Source organism: Chlorocebus sabaeus, chromosome 25, assembly GCF_047675955.1.
Source record: "Chlorocebus sabaeus isolate Y175 chromosome 25, mChlSab1.0.hap1, whole genome shotgun sequence".
Classification (NCBI taxonomy): domain Eukaryota; kingdom Metazoa; phylum Chordata; class Mammalia; order Primates; family Cercopithecidae; genus Chlorocebus; species Chlorocebus sabaeus.
This window is the reverse complement of record NC_132928.1, coordinates 2,458,046-2,485,676: the sequence shown is the minus strand read 5'-3', so window position 1 is coordinate 2,485,676 and position 27,631 is coordinate 2,458,046. Positions and strand designations below refer to the sequence as shown.

General features: G+C 34.3%; 1 protein-coding gene across 16 annotated transcripts in view; it reads right to left on the bottom strand.

Annotated features, from left to right (window-relative positions):
* CDC42BPA (CDC42 binding protein kinase alpha) overlaps positions 1-27,631 on the bottom strand; it is a 322,506-nt gene that overhangs the window by 82,587 nt on the left and 212,288 nt on the right. For 11 of the 16 annotated variants that reach the window (XR_012091165.1, XM_007988230.3, XM_037985490.2 and 8 more), the window contains 7 exons: positions 26,101-26,206; positions 15,088-15,212; positions 8,434-8,539; positions 8,039-8,187; positions 6,378-6,469; positions 3,920-3,996; positions 2,812-2,859 (listed from right to left, as the gene is read on the bottom strand). Coding sequence is in view for 15 of the 16 variants with exons in the window: in XM_007988230.3 (XP_007986421.2) it covers positions 2,812-2,859; positions 3,920-3,996; positions 6,378-6,469; positions 8,039-8,187; positions 8,434-8,539; positions 15,088-15,212; positions 26,101-26,206 (703 nt within the window). In the remaining variant the exon portion in view is untranslated. The remainder of the gene's footprint in view (positions 1-2,811; positions 2,860-3,919; positions 3,997-6,377; positions 6,470-8,038; positions 8,188-8,433; positions 8,540-15,087; positions 15,213-26,100; positions 26,207-27,631) is intronic. The other 5 variants (XM_073011465.1, XM_007988243.3, XM_073011466.1 and 2 more) reach the window with 1 other exon arrangement.

The window sequence follows — 27,631 nt, the reverse complement described above, 5'->3', positions numbered from 1 at the left end:
AGAATGATAATATGTTGACACCAAAGGACCTGATTCCTGCAATTTTGCTTAATACTAGCCTTATTCCCTTCTACACCTACAAGCTCCAGCTGCAATTCAAACTTTAGGTCTTCAACATAATCTCCTTTATAGCAACGAGACAGAAAACAAAAAAGAATGTCCAGGAGGATGTGTACTACTCATTAGAGCCTTACTTACTGCAAAGGGCAGGCATATAAGCATCAAGCACAATATAACTATATTTGGCACAGAGAACAACAAAGAGTTGATGTGCTCCTTAAGAATCCAAGTGTGGCCGGCTGCAGTGGCTCACACCTGTAATCCCAGCACTTTGAGAGGTTGAGGTGGGTGGATCACGAGGTCAGGAGTTTGAGACCAGCCTAGCCAACATGGTGAAATCCCACCTTTACTAAAAATACAAAAATTAGCTGGGCACAGGGGCATGCACCTGTAGTCCCAGCTACTTGGGAGGCTGAGGCAGAAGAATTGCTTGAACCCGGGACGCGGAGGTTGCAGTGAGCTGAGATTGTGTCACTGTACTCCAGCCCGGTGACAGAACGAGACTGTCTCAAAAAAAAAAAAAAAAAAAAAAAAAAAAAAATTCCAAGTGCCTAGCAGAAAAGGAGCTACAGAAGAACTTGAGCATTATACGAAATCTCTTGGATGCTGAACTCAAGTATGTCAAAGACTGAATACTGCTGTTCATCATTCTGGTATGACTCTGAGGATCAAATGAATGAATAGTAACTCTGGGAAGGGAGATCATAGGTACAAACTCTAAAGAGAAACATGAAGTTTGTACCATAAAATATTGGTGGTGGGTAGATGACTGAGTGACGAAGAGCTAAGAAAGTATTTAAGTGAAACTGAACTGATGGACAAGAAAAGAAGCTAAAGAGAATACAGAAAGGGAGGGAACCAGCTTATTAAGAGTAATAAGGACATTATTACTGATGGCATTACATACATTGTTTCTTTAAATCTTCAAACATTATGATATTAGTTCTATTATTATTACTATTTGTCTGATGAGCAAACTTAGGATGTAGAAAGGTTAATTTCTTCCAAACCATACACCTAGAAAGTTGTACAGGCAGGATTTGTGCCTACTTATGCACTTAACCAATAAATTGGGAGAATGGAGCTTAGAAAGCACATGAGTGGGAAATCATGCCTTTTAGGAGGTGGAATATAAATAAAAGATTTGGCAGCTCTTGTGAGTTCAGCTCTTTTATACTAGGAGTTTCCTTGCAGTGCAATAAAATTTACTTTTATGTTTGTACTGAGCTCATGGTTGCATTAATGGAGGGTAGAGGATGAGAAAGGATATTTCTGGAGGAAAAGTAACACTGGGAAATGGCTGTGGGGTACTCAGGCATTACAGGTGAGTGGCAGCAGTGGCAGAGTGCCTGTGAGAGCAGAAACAAGCTGAGGACCTGGCTGGAGTGTGTATTCCTGAAAGATCTGCTGAGAAGACCTCATGTATTTGCCAAAATACATACTGCTCCTAGGTTTTACAACCAAATATATATATATATTTTTTTTTGTGACAGGAAAAGGGATGGAGAGGACTTTATTAGAAATAAAAATATTTTCTAGTGGAAAGAACAACTAAAATAATTTACTCAAACTTCCTTCCCTTTCTTTTTAAGGTGAATAATATCTGTATGAAAATATCATATTAAGTGTTTTAATATCCTGAGCAGATTATAACATGCAATACCATTGTACATGAGGAGGGTTCTCTTTTTATCACACTATAGAATTAACCAAAGTAATTATTTGTTTTGAGAATAGCAAAACATTTATGAAAATGTGCAAACTTCAGTATAAATATTCCACACATATTCAAAATCACTTTTTTGTTGCATAATTTTTAAACATCTAGATTAAGAAGTTCCTTTAGCACAGTATTATGCTAACTACTCTTCTGACTATAAGTATCCTAACAAAACAGAAATAATGAAACATTTAAAAATCTTCCCTGGTTTTAGAAACAGTTCTATGCACAGTATTTGCATTTGAATACATTTTATTTCCCCATTTCTCTAAAGATTAATGTTCAACAGGATAATAAATGCTTTAGGACAAGAATTACTGCCATTTAATGTGGAATAGAGAGAATGTTATTCTAGAAGTAAAGAGAATGAATGATACACATTTAACAGGAACTTCTAAATTATTAAATTGATAGAATTCAGGAGACAAAGTGATAATGCAGTCAATTTATAGTGCATATAGTGCATATGTTAACTAAAATCACTTTGCACATCAGAAAAGAAATTCTTTCAGAATTAGAAATAAATCAATTAAAAATTGATTTATTTTAAAATCAGTACTCTATTATTGGCATACAATAAAACCTATTGGAGAAATTAATTAAAAGTAACTTTTTTGATTATACCATCAGAGGTTTATTTTTAACCAACATAGAAATTAAACAGTAATGTGCTGAAAAGAAAAGTGAAAAGTAAAATAGAAATCACCAGGAAAAATAAAAATAAGCAATTATTTATATATATATATATATAAACCTATAAATAAGCATTCTAGTTTTAGAATTCTTACAAAGATTGAAAATACTGGGATTCTACAAGTCAAAGCATTTTTCAAAGTAAATTTTTACTTCATTATGTTTAATACTGATAAATCTTTCATTATATTTAAGATAATAAAGAAGCATATTTTGGCTCACATAAATTTTCAAATGTGGTATTTCTAAAACTGACTGCATTACTAGGCAAATTTTTCAAATCAATTCACTGATCTTTTTTACTGAAGGATGCATTGGTTTGAAAATCAAAGACTTACGTCATCCAAAAAATCAATCAGTGAAGATGAGGAAGAAGAAAAGGAATCCTATTTAACGAATACAGCAGTAAAAAAATAGAAAATATGGATGAAGCAATTTAATAAGAACAAATAATAAATCAAAAATTTTGTAAAACAATTGAAAGGCAAATGACATTAATTCAAATAAATAAATGAGAAAAGCAGTCACTATCATTGTTCTTGAGAAACTTAAGAGATTCATTAATTACTTTTTAAAGAGTGATTCTTTTTCCTTTTCCTAAAGGAATGAAACACAATTCATATACTGTGCCCAAAATGTAATAAAATGAAGCTCATGACAAATAATTAACAATCAAATTAAATGTAAGTACTTTTGAAGTAACAACTAAAAGTAAGCAATGGAATTCCTGAGGCTTGTAAATCTTCCCACTGGAATGTAAGTTCTAGTGGGAAGGACTTTGTCTATTTTGGTTACTACTGTATCTCGAACACTTACAACAGTGCCTTGCACAAAGCTACATGATTATTATTTGTTGAATAAAGATATAATCACACTTAAATTTACTGAGACAAAAATATACTTGATAACAGTAAGCTGATTTTTTTAAAGCAAAGAATTTAAATACCAAGAAATGATCAAATTACATAATCACAATTTCATTACTGTATGATCTGCCTAACAGGGTCAATGTAATACCTTTTAACAAAAAGCATTTCTTACTGTATAGTTTTTAAAAGAAGAATTGATTTGAAATAAGAATCAGCAATACCTTATTGTCAGCTCTGACATTTTCTCACTTTTTATTGTGGCACTATGCTTTGGAGAATAAAAAAAATTGTCAAATTATTTCAAAAGTTGGGATTTGTTCTGCTCTTAATGTTTCTTAAGGGAAATGAAATTGCTTTTCAATCTTACAATGACTCTCATGATTAGATCTTTCTTAGATGTTTTGTTAAAAAGAGGTGGGATTATAGTCTCCATAAGAAAGCAGAACATATTCCTCTGCTAATATGTTTTTGTTTATTTAAGATTCTAGGTCCTCTCATGTGAGAAGCAATAAAACGGTTTTATTGTAAGTGAATTTTAAATTGACCCCAGAGGATATCTGGCATGTTTAATACTTACTTCAAATTGATCCAGAGCATCGGCAGGCGTATTCAAAAATGCCAAGAAAGAATGCTGTGAGTCTTGGTGCTCTATACCTAGAAGACAGCAGCAACTTTTTTTAAGGCTACAACAATTAAAACTGATTTTAATGGATAACCTTCCCTGTCTGAATCTATTAAAAGCAGTTCACAAACTACTGTATTTCAAAGCTGATTACTATTATTAACTCGACATTTAAACAAAACTAAAATACATTAGTGTTTCCAAGAATATCACTTAACAGTTCAATTATATCAGTTTCCATGAAACGCTTATTTAAGTTACTGAGTTTCTTTCTTTTTGTGTATAGTAAATAATAAAAAAACACATTAAACCTTTTGGTAGGCTTGAGATAATTTAAAAATAGGAGTCTGTTTATGTCTGATTTTTCTAAGCTAATTTAACACCAAACAGGCTTCTGTTTTGAAATACTCTTACCAAAGCATAGAGTATGCACTAATACAAAAATCCTTTATAAGAAATTAATGCGTTGATAAAACAAATACACTTAATTACGAAAAAGCTGTCAATCTGACTTCAGGTATTTTTTTATTGACAGGATGAAGACTCCAAACCCCAGTTTTTCTCAGATGAATTTTTAAAAATTCATACATATCTCTTGACTGTAGCATTAACTTTAAATGCACAATTTCCCAAATAATTCTTAAAACATACAAATAAAAATACCAGGTAGAAAAAAACCAGAAAACAGCCAATCCCACATTTTTTACTTCCATATGCTTAGGAATTGACATCAGCTGATTTGTGTTTTTCATATTACTATCTAATAACACATCTATTAGTATTACTATCTAAGACTAATAACTGATAACATAGTTATCAGGTAAGGCAATATGTTCAGAAATTCATTCAAATATTGAAAGTGTGCCAGACACTGTTCTAGACACTTGGGGACATAACAGTAAATGAAGCATTAAAAACATTCTTGCCCTCATAATGTAAATATCACATTATATTACTGAAGTAGTAGTATACATTATGTTATACAATACAATTTTGTTCTGCAATATTCAAAATCCAAATTTAAAAAATGTGGTAAACATGCCTTCATAATGTGATAAACTTAAGTCTCCTTCAAGTTTAGGTCTACTCTAAAAATGATACAATCAATGTCATCTGGCGTGCAAGTCATATTCTACACTAGTCTCTCTCCTATTTGCCATTGCGGGCACAAGTTGTCCATGTCTTATGTATTCTTTTTCTTTTCATCACTAAATAATGTATCTCCCTTCCAATTTTCATTAATTAAAACCTAGCTTGATTTTCATTTTGGCATGATGGCTTGTGCTCCTAATCTGAATTACTATTCACTTTTTCTGGGCTCCTTCCTTTTCTTGTTAATTAAGAAATTCAATCAACAAGAATTTATTGAGCATCAACTATCTATAAAGGTTTTTTCATGTTAGCTTCTTTATGTGATTACTTGCTGTTCTCCATCATTTTACATGCAGATGCAGAGACTCCACCAGTTTTACCTCACTGTGTTGCATGGCTGAGAAATGATAGAGAAGTACTTAGACCTAATAAAAAGCCCATTAACGAGTTCGGTATTCAGTGATGGCCGTTGTTAGGAAAATCAATTTCCAATAAATGCATGTAAGATATCCCTTTATTTAAAAAATATCTGTATTTCTTTTTATTAAATCTTCACATTCTTAACATCCACATTAAGGAAAGTTTAAGAAGTTCATGTAATACAGCTATCAAGCACTCTGACTAAGCTTTAACATGAATGGAAAAATGTTCAAGTAAAGTTTTCCAGAAAATGGTAATAAATCCGGGATATCCCACAGGACAAGAAATTTAAGTGTCAAACTGGAAGAAGACATTAAAATGCCCCCCCAAATTTTCCTTATTGAATTGCTCCATTAATACTAGATTAATCTTTAGCTATTTCATACATTATTTCCTCAACTATCCTGAAAGTGTATCCCCCCAAATTTTTATACATCTAGGCACATAAAAAGTGCTAAGAAATACTTGTTCAAGTACCCTTACCAAGTTCTGAATGTTAACACACATTGCCATTGTCAGAGTGATAACCTCATATTATAGCATTTGAGAATATTATAAAGTACATTATAAAATAAAATTTTTTTCCAATCACAAAAATGTTATTCATGAAGTAGTCCATGGCACTGAAAAAAACACCAAATTTATGGCAAAGTGTCTTTTTCTGTTACTATGAAATCTTTAAACAATGCATATTAAGTAAAACAAAATGACTCAGAGGCCAGTCTTCCAAATGTGTGTGTACGCACATACATCATATATACACACATATATTCATAAATGAGTGCCAGAATTGCTTATGTCAACAATTCTCCCACCTATGCAATGAACTGATTCTTCTGTAATAAAACATATTTATAACATAACAGTAAGTCCTGAGTAAGGCAAACACACACTCCCATACCCTTTTCAGATCTAAGCTCTTCAGTGTCCTTTATCAGTTGTTCGATTTCTGAGAGCAGTTCCAAGTTCTTCTTCTCTGAATCTTTTAGTTTACTTAAATAAGGAGAAAAAAGGAAAAATGTCATTTTTATTGCTGGTTACTGAGCCATCTTGGATGTAGCCAAACTTACTTGGTTTAAGTGTCAGGCATGGTAAATTAGGGGACTATAAATTACGGCAGGAAGAACGAATACAGCCTGCTACCTACTTTCACGTAGATTAACAGTTTTACTAGAACACAGCCAATCTCATTCATTTAAGTATTAACTATGGCTGCTTTTACACTACAATAGTAGAGATGAGAAGTTGTGATGGAGGCTAATCAAAGCCTAAAATATTTACTAAGTGAGCCTTTACAGAAAACATTTGCTGACCCTGAACTAAATTATTAAATTTAAAAATGTTATAAAATCAAAGGTAATTTTAAAATTCTGTTAGACTTTGTTAGATATTATATCATTACAGGCAACCATGAAAGAGGAGCATATACAGGAGTAAGTTTATAATTTTTCAAACTGGCTCATCTTCCTGACTTATGAACAATATGTAAACTCATATGTCCTAGGTGTAAGGAGAAAAGATCTTACTTATTTCAAATCACAACACAGAGAATGACATTGATTAGCTCTTTACGCTGGGATCAAATTCACTTTCTCCAGGAAAAGTTTTCCCCTCCTCAATGCCACATAAGCACATTTAAGTAAAAGATACAATGTCTGCATTAGTTATAGCAAAAAGCTTATAAACCAAAAGTTTATAATCTGACAGAGGTATCATGTATCTGGCCTTTGATATGATTAAAAAGGTTAACAATTGCAGTTTAAGGACTATGAATACACACCATTAAAAACTGAATTCATGGGCCTGCATTTCTTTTCAGGCTTTTGGAACTTTAGATATTCTCAGCAGTCAATGGATTTTCATATTTGTAGTTTCACTTGTGATGTGAAGTTTCTATTGTTCCTCTATGTCATGTAAACTGACTTATTTTGAACCATGTTTATAATCAATCTAATTGTGAATCATTTATGTATTCAGAGTATGATTCACTCTAGTGTTGTGACAAGAAATGAGGAAATGTGTTCATTAGCTAACTGCTTCAGAGACTGTGGGATATACTTTTTCTAAATACATAAGGAAACATGAAAAATAATAATTATACTTAAAAGATATTATACCATTGTGAAATGTGCCATCAATAGAATTTTCATTTATAAAACACCTAAAAGACCTATGGTAGAGGCCACAATTTTCAAATGATTATATTTTGTTCTCACCATACATTGTACTTTTATACAAATATAATATTCCTAAACATGAGAGAATTTTAGGTTTAATAAAATTTGAGTCAACTAAATTTTATAAATAAAAGGAAAAGTAAATAATGGATTATTATTTAATACTATTAATTCTACTTTATGGACAAGCCAGAGGAAAACAAGGCTATATTAAAACCTCATCACTATCTACATGGTTTGAAAGCATCTATTTTCAAATCTTCGTAACATATTTGGCCATCATTTTTCTAAAAGAAAGCAATGGAAACTAAACATGTAACTTCTCCACAAATGACTCTGACAAACTCAGAAATTATTCTAGTGGGACTATATTATTCAATCTTACCATTCTGTTATGATATTAGATGCTTTAACTTTATTCAACTCTTCTTGGATGGCCTGTTTGGCTCTTATTTCTGCATCCAGAGCTGACTGCAACTCCAGTCTAGCTGACATATCCAGTTTCGCAAAACGACGCATTTTCCAGGGCATATCCTATGAAATAATGACTGTGTTTTTAGTTCCATCCTATTTTTAACATTTAAATTATTACAGTTAACCAGCTGTGTGTTATGTTTTTCTAGACTGGAAAAGACCCAAACTAATCGTTTTCTCATAAAAAACTCTTTAGTAGGCTCAAAGTCTAAACAAACTGATACAAGTAACTGGATTTATTATAGTGTTTTTTAAATCTCTTTTTTCTAATATGATGAGCCTCCATGCAAAATCATAGAAGCTTACTGTTGCTCGTGTACCCAAGCTGGAATTTCTTAATGCCTCCAATTCTTCAGTCATTTTAGAAGCTAAGGCCTGAAGATACCCTCGTGCATCCTTTTCATCGCTGACCCTAGAATATGTAAAGACAAAGTACAAAAGTAAAACAAAAAAGCTTCAGGGCAATATATGTTATTTTAAAGCTTCCTAAAGAAATAAGTGATAGGAAATTCAAAGATAGTCTTAAATAATTTCTTTGAAAAGGTCTACCATAGTATACTACCTGTCAGCAACTGGGAAGAGGTTTATGGAACTGTTCTTTTTATGTACATGGTAGAGCTGGTGAAGTTTACAAAAGTCCAAGTTACTCATAGCTGATAAATTAGTAAAACTTCACCCTTGAAACACAGAATTAACATTCTTTAAATCTAACAATTAACACAGATGCACACATGGGTGAGGTTTTCTAAATAAGATTTCTCATTAACTGAATTCTGTCATTTTACATCATAAAAACAATATACCATTCTTAAAACTGAAGTATATTAAATTTAGAAAGTTTAATGTATGATATTCTGCAAAAATCAGGGTTATATTGTAATTAAGCTCTTCTGTTTTCTAAAATGATCACTAAAATAACAAAGAGAGATTAAACTACCAAAACCCAATTTCTACTTACTGCCTTAAGGCTATCTAGCTGATGATACAATAATAATTTTAGATAGAAACTTTTCAAATTATATTTAGTAAGACAAATTCCACACTTTAGAATTTCTCAAGAAAAAGTCTGCATTTCTTACACTTTCCTCAAGTGGTGAGAAGGTGAAGGGAGGAGTCTAGCATATCTACAAAAATCTACAAAAGAAGGTCCTATTCTCAGGAAGAATGAAAACCACTGGTATAAAGAAAGCCATATTGCACAAAGAAAAAAATGGAGTCGAAATTTGCAATGCTCACAAGTGTATTCTAAAAGACTTTGGGGAAGACAATTTGTCTTTGTGCAGGCTGGCAGTTTTCAGATAAAATCCATGTCACTGAAGCTACGAGGAAAGTATATTTCAGGTAAATCAGTATGTATCTGATGCATACAACAGACATGTTTAACTCCTGAGCTGCTTTAGTATCTCTTAGAATGTAAACTCCTGAGGAGTCAAATTCATATATATCTTAAAGAGGCCCTTTAAAAGAGGCTTGGTGCTCTCTTCTCTTAGATGGGAGGTTGTCTTTGGAGTACAAGCAAAAGAAAATATGGAGATGCAATAAAACCATTGTAAGAAGTTGTCCACTCTAGGGAGAGTTACATATTCCTAGGCTCTATGTAAATGTAAATATTTTTATTGCCTGTTAAAGAAAAATGGTTTTGGAAATTATTTTAAGAATGTTTGTATAGTAAGGGTTGTGTCCTTCTAAAATTATTTGATCACAAGTGACTGCAATCTTTTTACTTAATTACCTGGTATGTAGTATAGAGAATAAATTGGCATGAATGAAGATTATCTTTTTTAGAATACAAAAAAGATACTTAAATGGTAACAATAAAGAAAACTGTATTATCTGTTAAGTGCCTAGGCTAACAGGGCTCAACTAGTGCTGGTTTAGTATCTACCATAGCTCAGAGATCTTAGTTTATGCATATTTCCAAGAAACTGTGAAGTCCAGTATGTTTTATTAACTTTGGAAATCAACTTCTTGTAAACTGACTTTAAGTTATCTGGAATTTTATGAGACAATCTCTTTTTTCTAACTTTGCTTTTTATTTACATGTTGAACACATTACATGTTGAACACATTTATTTACATGTTGAACACCTTACAACTGCAATCTTCCGCTAATTCCTAACTTTCGATTAAACCTACTTCTCTTTTTCTTGGCTATAGAGAATTACTGATTTGGAGGGTAACTCATGCCATTTAAGTTCCACTGGGCGCTACATCTCACACAGTTCCTTTTCATAATCATTGCTATTTGTCTATTATTCAACCTCATTTAAAAAAAATCTTGTTTCTCCAACCCCAACACTTTTTTTTTTTTTTTGAGAGAGAGAGAGAGTCTTGCTCCATTGCCCATGTCAGAGTACAGTGGCACAATCTCAGCTCACTGCAACGTCTGTCTCCTGGGTTCAAGCAATTCTCCTGCCTCAGCCTCTGTAGTAGCTGGGATTACTGGCACACGCCACCATGCCTGGATAATTTTTGTATTTTCAGTAGAGACGAGGCTTAGCCATATTGGCCAGGCTGGTCTTGAACTCCTGACCTCAGTTGATCCACCCACCTCAGCCTCCCAAAGTGCTGGGATTACAGGCATGAGCCACCACACCCGGCCCTAACACTATCTCTTACTCCTTGCTTCTAAGCCATTTGGTTCAGTTTACTCATATTCCTTCTCTTAACTTTTAAAAACAGTTTTAGAGGTAGCTGTCTCATCTTTTATTTGGTTAAATCGTTCAAATACTTCTTAGTAACATAGTTATTATTACTATACATAATCACCCTCCCTACTACACCTTATATTTTCAATTTCATTATTTCCATTGGTTTCTTTAAACATGAACAAACTCTACCAAATACAAAAGTTCCCTGTCCTCCTCACTGACAAACCCCCAAACATCCCATTTTTCCCTCTTTCATTGTTCTACTACATACATGTAAGTGCTCTAGTATTAAACCCTCCATTCACTACTCTATACTTCCTGAAGTCTAATTCCTGCCTCAACTATTTTGCTGAAGCTAATCTGTTAAAACTCAACTACAGAAGGCCAACTTAGATCTATGTGTTCTCTTGGCACATTTAATCTTTCCCTTCCAAGTTCTCTCAAATAATCAATTAGTTAATACTTATTAAATACTATTACATTGGGCACATTAAGAAGACAAAAGAAGACAAATAAGGGACAGTTCCTGAAAAGTTGGTGCATATATTGTAATTAGGAACTTTGATTCTTAAGTCATACAGACCTGGTTTCAAATCCTAGCTCTGGTGCTTACCAGCTGTGTGACTTTGGCCAGGTTACTTCTCTAACTTTGTTATCCCATCTATAAAATGAGGATAGTAATAATACCTATCTCACAGAACTGGTGTAATAACTAAATAAGAATACATGTGAATTTCCAGCCTAATGACTGGAACACTCTTATGTTTCAATCAATAGAAGCTATTACTATACACAAATGAGCATTACTGAATGAGGAATGTTTCAAATAATGTGAGTGGATTTAAATAAAGAAAGACAAAGGTTTCATTACTGAAACGCTTTGTAATCATTAAACCCTTCTCCTGGTTCTCCTGCAGAGCTGTTTCATCTAGCTTGTATCATATAGCCCTTACCATTCTCCTTCTTTCTTGTTTCCTTAAAAACATCTCAACCACTTCATTGGCCTTATTCAATAGGAATTTAATTCCCAAATTTACATTTCTAATCCTAACCTTTATGTTAGTTTTTCAAAAGCATATGAGAAACCTCTACTAAGATGCCTCAGGATCACCTCAGTCTCACCAACAAACAAAATAAAATAACAGATAAAATTGATTGTATCATCTTCCCCAAGGGTGGTTACCTCTCTTAACTTTCCTACTTCAATGATGCCATCATTTTCTTAACCACCTTAACTAACAATTCAGGAATACTAATTTCTCCTCATCTCTCACCCTTCATTTGTAAGTAGTATTAAGTCCTATAGATTTTTCTTTCACAACGTCTCCTGCATTTATTCACTTTATTTCCAACCTTACCATCTATTTCATCCTGAACATTACTGTTAAGAGCTATTTGCCTCATCATCATTTTAATTAATACCATTACCTTTGCAAAAAACCTTCTCCATCTTACAAATAAGTGAAGGTAAAATTCTTACCTAGTATTCATGACAATTGTGTTGCAGTAACTTGATTACTCTTATTTCCTACTATTCTTTTACATAAATTCCAATTTGGTCAAACTAGGTGTAGGATATTTTACTAAACTCAGGCTTTTCAGAAAACACAGTCTAGTTTAACTGACTGCTCCCACCCTTCTTGAGCAACTAGTCTGAGATAATTCCCTCAACACTACATTCTTATTTTTAAAAAGTCAGTATCTATTCAATATGTAAGGCATTTATATTTAAGTCTTGTAAGTTATCGCCAGTTCTGGTCAAAATAGTTTTTAAACTTTAAATGTTAAGTTATAAGTTACTTAAAGGCAAGTACTACATTTATAGACCTCTGTATCTCTTATTGTACCAAAAGAATGCCTTATGTGAGGAAACACATTTAAAAAATAAATCTTATGGATTAGCCTATTAATCTAACCTCTCTTTGTAATATTATTTCAAAGAGCAAACGTGAAGTCCTCTGATGAGCCAATGGTGAGAAGGAAGGTTCCTACTCTAACAGTGATGAGAAGAAGATGTCCTTGCTCTAAAAGGGTTTCTTATGAAAGGGATATTTCATAGCAAAAGAGAGAGGAGGTGGAGTTCAAGAGCCATTAGAAGTGACTTCACATAAGGTTTTATATACTGCAGTATTTGTTTTATATTAAACTGTTCATTTGTCCCAGGAAACATTTAAGGTGCTGCATGTCATGAGGTCCTATAATCTTGTTTGAGCATTACTTCATTTTTTTAAAGCAGGTTTAGTACTTGTAATCTGAAAATCCAAAATCTGAAATGCCCCCAAATCTGGAACTTTTTGAGTACTGACAAGATGCTTAAATTTTTGGATTAGGGATGCTGAACTGTTAAGTATAATGCAAACTTCCTAAAATCCAAAAGAAATCCAAAATACTTCTGGTCCCAAGCATTTTGAATAAGGAATACTTACTCTGTATACTAAACTCAAAAATGAAAATAACTCAGTCTTCCGACCTTTATAAACTTGGATATTGTATCTCACAGAGTTACCTTTCAAGTAGGTAAGAAAGTTGAACAGGGAATATATATTTTACTTTTTCCCTTGGGTATTTGCCAATCTGCTATCTAACAGTCCATTTCTAAATAAGAAGTGGGGTTAATAACAGCTTTTATGCAAAGTGACTTCCTTGTATTTCTGATTTCTGCATTTCGCTTGAATGTGAGAAGTGTATAATGAGTGTTTTGTGGCATCATATAAAACTTTCATCTTCACCTTTTCTATTAACCCTTTCTACAAAGCCCACATTGAAAGCTTCCTTCTATTACTAGAACCACTTCCTGTTCCAGCTGAAATCATCATGCCTGACACTTGAAAAAATCAGAAGTCTAGGATCACAGGTTTTGACTCTGCCTTCTGAAAAGTCATTTTCAGCTCCACCTTAAATATGTATTTGATAACATAAAAATGGAATTACAAATGGCAAGTTATAATTTTTGATATTATAAACTTGGTTAAAGATTAAAATGGATTTTGCTTCAGAAATGCAGACTTGATGATATAGATGTAAATTAATGAACCAATAACTATACTGTCTGGAACCCAAATAAATTTCCACAATCTGCATATTCCCTTTATATGCACTGAATAGAAACATTATAAGCATAAGAGCTCTTAATGGAAAAGCATTTGAACCAAAATATGCGTATAGGAAATAAAATTCCCTACAAATGACTAATCTATAAATAAATGATGAAACTACAGGTTGGATATCCTTTATGTGAAATGCTTGAGACCAAAAGTATTTTGGATTTCAGGATTTTTTTATGTTTTGGAGTTTGGAATACCCGAATAGACATAATGAGGTTACCTTGGCAATGGGACCCAAGACAAAACACAAAATTTGTGTATGTTTTATATACACCTTATAAATATAGCCTGAAGGTAATTTTTTACAATGTTTTAGAATAATCTCTTGCGTATGAAACCAAGTTTTGACTGTGACCCATCACAAAGTCAGGTCTAAAATTTTCTACTTGTGGTATCATGTCAGCACTCAAAAAGTTTCACATTTTGAAGCATTTCAATTTCAGATTTTCAGATTAGGAATGCTCAACCTGTATTTGTTTTGATATAAATTAAACACCTACCATTTGCCAAAAAGGATTTAAAAAGTTAAATGAATATAAAAAGTTAAGCTACCTATTTTTACTTGGAAATACAGTCTTCATTAGATTCTGCTTTCTCCATGTATTATTAAAATATGAAATTTTTTACAAGCACCAGAATAATGGTTTAATAAATGAATATGAAGGTTACTAAGATGCATATTCCAAATGAAATCCCAAGAGCTTGAGAAAGAGCTGATAAAACTAAAATGTAACCATTTAAGGTTTTAAAAATGTCATGTGTGAATTAATCTGGTATAATCATGATAGAAGGTAACAGTACAGTATCTTTAGCTTCTAAGTTTTTTGCAGGCCTTCCATTTCTTAAAATACTCACAAATACAGGAGTTTTGGTCTTAGAAAGAAACATCCATAGGTAGCAGATGAATTCCAACTCTGACTCTGGAGGTGGTAACATTTTCTTAGAAAGTAATAATCAGATTACAATGAAGCTGTGTTAAATGCTGGTATGGGACATTTGTTAGAGTTAGGGAACAGAGGAACATAACAGAAAACACATTAGAACGCAAATAACAGGTCAGTAATAAAATTGTGCTTTTCAGAGTAACTTATTTATCATAGCTGACAAATGAGATAAAAACCATTATTAGTAGCCACCTGGAATTCACATCAACTTGGCCACATACTCACAATCATCCACAAAAGAACGTTTAAAAGAGCACTCACCACTGAATTATTTCTGTGATTTGGGCTTCCCAATGTGCAACTGATTCTTTCTTGTCTGCTAGATCTTTAACCTCTTCTTCTAACTGCTGGTTGTGTATACTTAAGTTCTCATACAAAGTAGTAAGCTGAAAGGTAGTTTTAAGAAATGCATGACTTTCAGGACCAAGAATCCGAGATGTTCAGACAGGTATTGTCAAATTTGATTACTCAACATCATCTACCCAATAATGCTTGTCTTATAATAATAATCCCTTTTGCTCACTGAATTTGGATATCAAGTACTCTGAATTCTCCTGCTATTTTTGCTTTTTCCTTACATCCTACAGTGACTTGGTTCTGTGAACATTCTCTACTTGGCTTAAGAATTGCCTATTTCTGTTTGAAATAACTTTTTTTTTTTTGGTCCAAAAAATGTCTTTATGTCATCTTTTCTTCTTTAAAGAAGCTTATAATTTCAAGCATATACAAAAATGGAAAATATAAATGAATTCCCATGAGCCCCACTACCTAATTTCAACAATGATTACTTCAACATCAATCTTGTTTCACTTGCATGCCTGTTCTTTTTTTTTTTTTTTTTTTGAGACAGAGTTTTGTTCCTGTTGCCTAGGCTGGAGTACAATGGCGCGTTCTCGGCTCACTGCAACTTTTGCCTCCCGGGTTCAAGCAATTCTCCTGTCTCAGTCTCCCCAGTAGCTGGGATTACAGACATGCGCCATCACGCCTGGCTAATTTTTTGTCTTTTTAGTAGAGATGGGGTTCCACCATGTTGGTCAGGCTGGTCTCGAACTCCTGACCTCAGAAGATTCGCCCACCTCAGCCTCCCAAAGTGCTGGGATTACAGGTGTGAGCCACCACACCTGGCCTATACGCCTATTCTCTTATCCCCTCTTCCTGTATTATTCGGAAACAAATACTAGACATCATACAATGTTATCCATGCATATTGCTGTATGTATCTCTAAAAAATAAGGATCTCTCTTTTGAAATATAACCACCATAGCATCATACTACAAATTTCAGGAATTTCCTAACAGCACATAGGCAGTAATAGTTCAAGTTTCCCCTTACTTCAACATATCGCAAAACTTAAGTTTGTTAAATTCAATCATGATACCAATAAGAAAACACAGCTGAATGGTTAATGGTTGGAGATATATACATATATATATATATATATATATATATATTTTTTTTTTTTTTTTTTTTTTTTTTGAGCAGGGTTTCACTCTGTCACCCAGGCTGGAGTGCAGTGGTGTGATCTCAGCTTATTACAACCTCCACCTCCTGGACTCAAGCAATCCTCCCACTTCAGCCTCCCAAGTAGCTGGGATTACAGCTAAAAAAAAATTAGTACCTGGCTAATTTTTTATTTTTTTAATTTTTTGTAGAGATGGGGTCTCGGCATGTTGCCCAAGCTGGTCTCAAACTTCTGGGCTCAAGCCATCCGCCCACTATGGTCTCCCAAACTACTGGGATTGCAGGCATGAACCAGCACGCTTGGCCCAATATGTCTTTTAAGTCTATTTTATTTACAGGTTTCCCTGCAACACCTTTATTTTTCTTTTGACATGAAGAATGTAGGTTGTCATGGCCAGACGCGGTGGCTCACACCTGTAATCCCAGCACTTTGGGAGGCCGAGGCAGGTGGATCATGAGGTCAGGAGATAGAGACTATCTTAGGTAACACGGTGAAACCCTGTCTCTACTAAAAATACAAAAAATTAGCCGGATGTGGTGGCACGAGCCTACGTAGTCCCAGCTACTCGGGAGGCTGAGGCAGGAGAATTGCTTGAACCCAGGAGGCGGAGGTTACAGTGAGCAGAGATCATGTCATTGCACCCCAGCCTGGGTGACAGAGCAAGACTCTGTCTCAAAAAAAAAAAAAAAAGGAATGTAGGTTGTCCTGCAGTTTTCTACATTCTGAATTTTTGCCTTCATTTCCGGAAGGCATTTTTTGCTGTAAATAACATTGTAACTTGGCAGTTATTTTACTATAGCATTTTTAGGACATTTTTTTTCTTCTGAATTCCATTTTTAATTTTTTCTGTTGGGAAGTCAGTTTTCAGTCGAAGTTTCAGGCCTTTGAACATAAATGTGTCTTTCTTCTCTGGTTGCTTTTAGAATTTTATGTTGGTTGGTTTCTGGCAGCTTATCTAGGATTTGTCTAACTGGGGTCTGATTTCTATTAATTCTTTCACTTTTAGGGTTTGTGGTATTTCTTGAATTTGTGGCTAAATGTTTCTCACAGATTTGGAAAAATTCCGGGCCATAAACACTCTTTGAATATCGCACTGCCACCATCTCTCTCTTCTCACCTTTTGGGAAACCAATTATTTGTATGTTACAACTTTTCATCACATCCTCTATGTCTTATATCCTCCTTTCTATATTTTTTATTCTTTTTAATCCCTGAGTACACTTTAGTCTAAATTTTTTTTTAAACATATGTAGTCCTTTTCTTTGTTTCTCTCCAATCTGTTAAAACGTTCATTGAGTCTTTTGGTTATTTTATTTTTTGCTCCTGGAAATTCTATTTGACAGTTTTGTAAAGATTCTAGTTGTTTGCTGAAATTCTTCGTATGTCTACTTTCTTAAACAAATTACACAATTATCTTAAAATCTTTTCATAAAAATTTCATACTGGGAACTCCTGCGGGTCTGTTTCTACTGACTGCCTGGTTTTCATTTTCCCTTTTCTGATTTTGTTTTTGCTGTTGAATTTTTCTCTTGGTTTTCAATGATTTGGTTGTGTTTGCTGATATGCTTGGTAATTTTTTTCCTGCATGCCACATATCATGCATAAAAATTTTAGATAATTTTAAGACTCTAGATAATATCTTCCTCCAGAGGTTATTTACTTTTACTTTTGGTAGGCAATCAGAGTAAAGATAGATCTTGGAGGCTGGGTTTCAGTCACTGAGGACTTATCTTTCTTACTCACCCTTACTCCTAAAATGTAGGCTTTCAGTGGGTTCAACTGAAAGTCTGAATTATTTACTAAGGATCCTGCAACTTGATAGGCAATGCACTTCCATTTTTCTCTCTCCAGCCTTGTAAAACTGTGGAATACCATGTTCAACTTCCTAGATTCTGAGATTTTTCTGCTTTCATATCTGCAAATGCCTAAAGAGGAAAAGTGGCACTAAATGTTGGGCTCACTTCTGTGTACTATTATTCCCTTTAGGATCTTGGTCAGTAAAGTCCTGGTTTCCTTGTTGTCACTCCAATGACTTCTTACAGATGAATCCTATAAGTGGTATTCATATAGTATTATTTTTAAAATCAAGCTTTATAGCTCTTCTTGGTGAGGTGGTAGGATGTAAGCTATTCTGTCACAGAAGCAGAAAGTTCTTAAGTTTTTAGAAAATTCATGAAAAAGGCTGGGTGTGGTGGCTCACTTCTGTAATCCCAACACTTTGGGAGGCCGAGGTGGGTGGATGACCTGAGGTCAGGAGTTTGAGACCAGCCTGGCCAACATGGCAAAACCCCGTCTCTACTAAAAATAAAAAAATTAGATGGGTGTGGTGGCACATGCCTGTAATCCCAGCTACTTGGGAGGCTGAGGCAGGAGAATCGCTTGAACTCGGGAGGTGGAGGTTGCAATGAGCAGAGATCACACCACTGCACTCCAGTCTGGGTGGCAAAGTGAGACTTCATCTCAGAAAAAACAAAAACAAAAACAAAAACAAAACCACATGAAAAAATATTTGCTTACTATTTTATTTCATAGCTACATTTTTTTTTCCTGATAAATGGTCTCATCTGCTATTTAATACTACTCCTTTCTTTCTTTTTTGTATGTTTGTAGAGATACTGTGCTAGTTTCTTCTTGATGACTCAACTTTGATGAAGGTGAGTTGCTCCTAGAGGATCTATTCACAGGTTTTTAGGGATAAAAGGGCCATGTGATTGTCAACTTGACTGGGCCACAAGGTGCCTAGACATTGGGTCAAACATTATTCTGGGTAGGTCTGTGAGGGTGCCTCTTAATAAGATAACATTTGAATTGGCATACTGAGAAGACCCCCCTCCCTAATGTATGTGAGTCCCATGTGATCAACCTGAACAGAACAAAAAGGCTGACTGCACCAATAGTAGGGGGGAACATCAGCTGTGACATCAGCTTCTCCTGCCTTCAGACCTGAAATGAGACAGAAGCTTTTCCTGAATGTTAAGCTTGCCAAGCTTTGGGACTGGAACTACAAAATATACTCTCCTGGGTCTCCAGCTTGCCTAATGCAGATCTCGGGACTTGTCAGGCTATATAATCACTTGATCCAATTCCTTATAATCTCCCCTGCTCCCAACACACATACACACACACCCCCACCCCCCACATACACTCACTGTATTGGTTCTGTTTCTCTGTGGAACCCTACCTAATACAGGCCACAACCATGTTCTAAGTCAAGGGTCTGCAAACTTTTTCAGTAAAGAACCAGACAACAAGTATTTTCACCTCTGTGGGCCACATAAAATCTCACATTATCGTCATCTTCTTTTTAAAAATAGCCATTTTAAAATATAAAGATCATTTTTATCATGTGAGTCAGACAAAAACAATCTGGGAGCTAGATTTGGCCAGAGGCCATAGTTTGCCAACTCTCAATTCTAAGTTATTAGGAATTCTATTAATGACACAGGATTTTATTGGTGTTTATTTTTAACCTGTATTTCTGTGCAGAGATAGGCAATTTTGGCACAAATCACAAAGCAAAGTTTCATTTCTTCCCCTCTGGCAAAGCAACAGCAATAAATTGTTTTACGCATATAGAGTTTGTCTGTAATTCCCCCATTTAATCCTACCTCCAACCTCCTTGTCTTCCCAAAAGGAAATGAGATCCAGGGAAGCTATCAGTCACTGCTTGCACACACTGATTTGCCTATCGCAAACAAGAGATTTAAATTTTGTACCTCAGGGTGTGCCATTCACCTCTGAAGATACAGTTTACCAGTTTTGTTTTTTTTACACTTTTACTGAGGTATAATTTATATAACATAAAATTCACCCATTATAAGTATATAGTTGAATGATTTTTAGCAAACTTAAACAGTTGTACAGTGATTGCTACAATCCAGTTTTGGAACACTTCTAATACTCAAGAAATATCCCCATGCCTATTTGCAATTGATCTTGGTCCCCACCCTAATTTCTCTACCTATCACTGATCTGCTTTCTATTTCTGTAGTTCTGCATTTTCTGAAATCTTCTATCAATGAAATAACAGAATATGTAGTCTTTTGTATTGGACTTATTTCACTTAGATTATTGAAGTTGAACCTCAATACTGTTGCATGTATCCGAAGTTCACTCCTTTTTACTGCTGAGTGGTATTCTAGTATATGGGTATGGTATGCTTTGTTTATCCATGTACCATTGATAAACATTTGTATTATTTCCAGTTGTTTACTATTATGAGAATATAATGCTATGAAAATTCATATGTAAGTCTTAAGGGGACTAGGCTTTCAATTCTTTTCAGTAAATAGGAGAACTGCCAGGTTGTATGTTAAGTATATGTTTAACTTTTTGAGAATTTTTGGAACTATTTTCTACAAAGGCTATGCCATTTTATACTCCTATGAGCAGTGTATAAGTTCTAGTTCCTCCATATCATTGCCAATAGTTGATACAGTTACTCCAATTGAGTACAGACATTCTCGAGGGTATACAGCAGTATCTTGCTGTGGTTTTAAGTGGCATTCTCCTAATGACAAACATCTTTTCATGTGCTTATTTGTTATTTATATATCATGTTTCATGAAATGTCTATTCATCTTTGTTACCCATTAAAAAACTGAGTTGTTTATATTCTCTATTGTTGAGTTTTAAGAGGGTTTTTTCCTTTTTTTTTTTTTTTTTTGGAGATAGGGTCAAACTCTGGGCAGTGGCATCATCTCCACTCACTGCAGCCTTGACTGCCTGGGCTCACATAAATCCTCCTATTTCAGCCTTCCAGGTAGCTGGGACTACAGGCATGTACCACCACACCCAGCTAATATTTTTTTAAAAACTTTTGTAAAGATAAGGTATTATATATTTCCCAGATTCGTCTTGAACTCCCGGGCTCAAGTGATTCTCATGCCTTAGACTCCTAAAGTGCTGGGATTATAGGTGTGAACCACCACGTCCAGCTTTAAGAGTTCTTTACATATTATGAATACATGTCTTTTTTCAGATAAATGATTTGGAAATATTTCCTCCCCATCTGTGCATGTCTTTTCATTTTCTTAATATTCTTTTAAAATTTTGATGTTCAATTTATCATTACTTCTCTCTCATTCACTGTGCTTTTAATGTCATTATCTTGACATTTTTAAATCACAAAGATTTTCTCCTATGCTTATGTTTTATATTTCAGATTGTGATCCACTTTGAGTTAATTTTTGTATAAGGTATGAAGTAAGGATCCAAGTTCATTTTTTCTCACATATGGATATCCAATTGTTCCAGTACTATATGACAAGATTATCCTTTTTCCATTGAATTGCCTTGGCACTTTTGCAGAGAATCAACTGACCATAAATGTAAGAGCTTATTTTTGGACTCTTCATTCTGTTTCATTACGCCAGTACTACATCTTTTTGATTATTGCATATTTACAGCAAGTATTAAAATTAAATAGTGTTAATCCTCCAACTTCTAACTTTACTCAAAATATCTGAACTATTCTTGGTCTTTTCTATTCCTCTATAACTTTAAAGGTAAGCTTGTGAATTCCAGCAAAAAGCCTACCAGAATTTTGATACGGATGTCCCAGAACTTATAGCTCAATTTGGGAAGAATTGCTATCCCAACAACATTGAGTCTTTCAATCCATTAACATAGTTATCTCTCAATTTGTTCAGATATTCCTTAATACATCTTAGCAGTGTTTTGTAGCTGTCATCTTCCTTTGGTTAACTCCAAGACTTCGAAATGGTTGTTTTTGACAATTGCACTTGCTTTTTAGCAGTTTTTTAAGAAGATTAATCAATCTCTTCATATTAGCATAGCCAGAAGTCCACCAGCTGTTTTTGAGGGTTGTATATGCAGCATCTTCTCTTCATTAATTCCTGCACTAATATCCATTTTTGATTACCATTATTTCTGATAGCCCTTCCACATTTGTGGTTGGGGTTTCAATTGGATATTTGCAAGAGGAGGAAAATGCAAACTCTGCACTGTCAGATTGCAACAGTGACAAGTAGTTTTCAACAGATTGCTTAATTTATGTGCAATTGGTCAGAAAAAAGTTAATCTCTGCATAATTACCAAATAAAAGCATGGACTCCGGAGCCCAACTACCTGTACTCAAATCCTAACTCTTATTCTTGAGATTGGGAAAGTAGTTTAACTCTTCTTTGACTTAGTTTGTTGATCTATAAAATGGCAAGAACAAAAGAGTACACCGTAGAGAGTTATTGTGAAAATTAAATGAGTTATATGAAGTAATTCAGAAGATGACCTGCACATAGTAAATTTTAAGTATTAGTTCATTTTTCATGTTTGAAAATGAGGTTTTACTATTCGTACATTGACACATTTGACTTATAAGAAGACTACATAGGAATATGAAAAAATGCTCTTAACATTTTAAGTGAAAAGGCAGATTAGTAAGTGGACTGTATACATGATTGCAATTATGTAATAATAAGGATATAGGCAAAACCTGGAAAGAAACATACAAAATTAAAATACCTATTTTGTCATGATCACATTATAGGTAACTTTCATGTTAAATATTTTCCACATTTTTTGAAAATATTTTAAAAACAAATTTTAAAAACAAATTACAACTTTTCTTACTGTAAACAATTTTACTCACTGGCATAAATTGCTAATTTTTAAAAATTTGTTATGAGATTGAAGGAAACCAGATGGCTAATTATATTTGCAATGTTATATATATATACATTTTTTGAGACAGACTGCCGCTCAGTCTGGAGTGCAGTGGTGCAATCTCGGCTCACTGCTACCTCCACCTCCTGGGTTCAAATGATTCTCCTGCTTCAGCCTCCTGAGTAGATGGGACAGGCACGTGTCATTACACCCGGTTAATTTTTGTATTTTTAGTAGAGATGGGGTTTCTTCATGTTGGCCAGGCTGGTCTCAAACTCCTGACTACAAGCGATCTGCCTGCCTCGGCCTCCCAAAGTGCTGGGATTACAGGCATGAGCCGCTGTGCCCAGCCTGCAATGAATTATCTTTTAATAAAAAGTGGGGCTTATAAGATTTACAAAAATGTCATCTAATTTTTAAAAATTTATTTAAATGTTTTTATTTTTGGAGTTTAAAAATGTGAAAATCTATAACATATACCTTTCTAAATTAACCTAATAATTGCTTTCTGACTTTTGTATCTGTAATTCTGTCAAGAAGAGATCTAGTTCTCTTCAAGCTGGTTCCCAATGGAACAGTTGGTGTAGCAATGGCAAATGCTTCTGTTGTCATCCTTGGGGAAAATACCCACTTCAAACCAAATTGGAAAATGAATAAATGGAAAGTGAAGATGTGAGGTGAAGTTCAGCTGATCATCACTGAGACAGACAGAATTAAAAAGGGAAAGGTAGACTGAGAATTAAGAAGAGAGAGATGCAAAAATTGAAAAAAAGTTTGAGAACCAGAGCAGAGGTTCAAATGGAAATAGAGATTCCAGATCTCCCCCATTTCTTCAGGAATAAATATTGTCCTGTAACCACTGGACATTAAATATTTACTTACCATATGAATTTGCTCTTACAGTGCTACTCATATCCTACCTACCTTTCAATTTAGGAAGAATGGGTAATTTTTTTTTTTTTAAACAAACTATCCATCAGGCCTCATCAAGGTTTCACTACATATACTAGGCCTAAGTATGTCCCTTTCTCATGGATGTATTAGACTGCAACACAATTTTAATCAAATAAGAAGTTTTGAAAAATTCTCTCTAAATATATATTTCAGAGAAACTCAGCAGAAATGTATGGCTAGCAATGAAATTAAACCAATAATTGAATGTAAAAATTTGATCTACATTCAACTTATTTTCCAATATAATTTTTCTTAAAATGTAACATCTTTTAGTAGTTAACTCAACAGAATCTTAAAATTCTGTCTTATAGGACAAAATGACATTAAATTTTGTAATCAAATTAGGCAACACATGAAGTAACAATTATGTGACCTGTCTGGATAAAGTTCAAATACTGTTACTCTTATTTCAATGGAAATAACTGTTATACAATAAAGTTCATGCACTGTTCATGGCTTAAAATATCAATTTATATTACTTACTGTTCAGCCACTTTCTACAATGTTTGTATATGTTAGCTTTATAAGACTTTACAATATGAACAGTATTCTTTCTCAAGTAGTTTTCAACTAGTCATTTTTTAAAGGCTTAGAAAACAAGCATTCATTTTTTAAATGTTTTAAATACTTATTTAGCATTTTAAATACTAAATAATCATGGGGAAAATAGTGAAAATACAGAGCTACATATAGAACAAAAAGAAAGAAGAGTCTCTATTTTATAAGTAATGGTCTTTCAGTTTGTTATTGGAATAACTAATAATTGAACATAATACTTTTATAGGAAGAAAATACTAGATATCATTATAAAATGCAATTATCTAGCCCTTCTTATGTAAATGTAAGTAGAATTATTAAAACTTCTGGGCTGGGCGCAGTGGCTCATGCAACCAGGCATGGTGGCTCACACCTATAATCCCAGCACTCTGGGAGGCCGAGGTAGGCGGATTGCCTGAGGTCAGGAGTTCAAGACCAGCCTGGCCAACACAGCGAAATTCCATCTCTACTAAAAACACAAACATTAGCTGGGTGTGGTGGTGTGCGCCTGTAGACCCAGCTACTACTCAGAAGGCTGAGGCAGGAGAATCCTTTGAACCTAGGAGGCGGAGGTTGCAGTGAGCTATTACGCTACTGCACTCCAGCCTGGGCGACAGAGTGAGACTGTATCAAAACAAACAAACAAACAATAAACTTCTAGTTAATATTAGGATTTTTACAACTGCTTGTTAGGAATTAGCACAAGAAATGCAGAATGGTGGGAAGTTGAGAAATCTGAGATGCTAAGTGGAAAAAAATTCCTTTAAGTATTTGAAATTTTGTTCATGAATATGGCTACTTCTCAGTTCAATACATGATTCTGTATTCAAGCTAGAAATTAGGTTGAGATGGTTTCCTTAGATTATCACCTACTCCGGTATCATTTCTAGTTTTACCAGTTCTCCTCTGTGAATATGAATCAGCTGTTACAATTTCTCCAGGTTTGGCCTAATTGTCCCTGTTCTTGCCAAGGGCCAGACTTAACTTGGCCTGAACTTAGCCATCCATGACAGGGCAAATGATGAATATATGAAAGAAAAGAGTAAGAAAGAGAACAGATGGTGATACGACTTCAATGTTTGTCTCCTCCAAATCTCAGGCTGAAATGTGATTCCCAGTGTTGTAGGTGGGGCCTGGTGGGAGGTGACTGGACCATGGGGGCAGGCCCCTCATGAATGGTTTAGCACCATCCCCTTGGTGATAAGTGAGTTCTCACTCAGTGAGATCCAGTTGTTCAAAGGTGTGTGCACCTCCCCAGTCTCTCTCTTGCTCCCTCCCTTGCCCTTGCACCTTCTGTGATTGAAAGCTTCCTGAGACTCTCACCAGAAGCAGATGCTGGCACCACACTTCCTGTACAGCCTGCAGAACCATAAGCCAAAATAAACCTATTTTCTTTGTAAATTACCCAGTCTCAGGTATTCCTTTATAGTAACCCCAAAATGGACTAATATGGATGGAAAGTGAAATAAATAAGAAGCTCAAAAAAAAAAAAAAATGGGACAAAGAATAAAAGGAGATAAGCAAAACTGTCTCTTTAGAAGACGACAAAGAATTGTATATATCATAGAAGCAATGTAACTCAGGAGAAAGACTATTAAACAAAAATGTATGACAAATACACAGTTATATCCACAATTCCTATCAGTGTTGAACATCTAGCATGTACTACTCAATTAATATGAGACTAAATCACTCACCTTATCAAGTTCACTTGTCAGCTTTTTATTTTCTTCAGTTAACAACACTTTTTCTCGTTCATACTGTTGTTTGAACTCACTTTCAAATTCTTCCCTTTCACTTTGACTAACACAATTCAAAACACAAAAGGGAAAAAGGGAATTAAAGGTCAACTGAAAACTTGAAATTATTTTTCCAATAGTTACATAAAACATAAAATATCAGATTGAACCGCAGAAATATTGTCCCCAGAGAACACAGCTTGTTTATAAGTAGTGACAGGCCTGGTGAAAGCATGTTCCAGGAATTTATATTACAATAATACTGATTTGTTCATTCATTTACCAAATATTTATGGAGTACTTACTAGGTGCCAAGAAATTGTTGTAGGTCTTCATAGCTACTGTTGTCACGGAGCTTATATTCTGGTAGAGGTGGATTGCCAGTGAAAAGTGAGTAAAATGAACTAATTTCAGATAATAAGTTCTAAATTATATATATATATATATATACACGGTAATGCAATAAATAGTATTTGGGAGAGGGTGGCTACTTTATATGGTCAGAGAAGGTCTCATCAAGGTTGATAATGGACCAAAATGAAAATAATAGTTGCCATCTGCTTCACATTCATTATGTTCTATCCAAAGGCAAATTATTTGAGATCAATATTCTTACAAAATACAAAGTTGCTGGGCCCTTATTTAATATTAGGCCAGAGTCACTTCCTAGTGTTATCAATTTGATTAATGATAGTATTCCAAACATTTTGTTCATAATTAGAATTTATATGAGTTCAGAAATGTTAAAAAATTTACTGTGAAATAATTTCAGTTTTATAGAAAAGTTAAAGAATAGTACAAAGAATTGCTGTATCGTCTTAACCCAGATTCCCCAATTGTTAATATTTTACTGTATTTTCTCCATTACTTTCATTAGTGTTCTTCAGAACCACTGAGAGGCAGCTAGCTGCAGATATTATGCCTTATTACCCCTAAATACTCCAGTGTGTCTCTCTCAAAGTCAAGGACACTCTGTCATAATCATGAAGCAATCTTCTCAATTTAAAAAATCAACATTACTAGAACACTTACCATTTGAATTCACAGACCCAATTCAAGTTATCCCAACAATGTCTCCTTTTCTTATCAAGGCCAGGATCCAACTGAGAAATATGTGTTGCATTTAGTAGTCATATCTCTTCAATCTCCCTTGGTCTAGAACAGTTCCTCAGTCTTCCCTATCACTCACAACAGTTTTATAATGTACAGGTCTCTAACTGAGTACAGTGACACTCAACCTGGGGTCATCTGATGTTTATGACTAGTCCCAAAGAATTCATTTTTGGCTGGAATACCACAAGGACGATGTCTCTCAGTGCATCCCATCAGAAGGTGCAAAATGTTGATCTGCACAACGCTGACCAAACCTCTTAGGCTAAGGGTGTGGATTCAGAATGAGTGGAGTCCCCAAGACATGAGATGTGAGAAAGAAAATAAATTTTTTACAAGAAATGCGAGCCCCTTTAAATTAGCACGGCCAGAGAGGCAC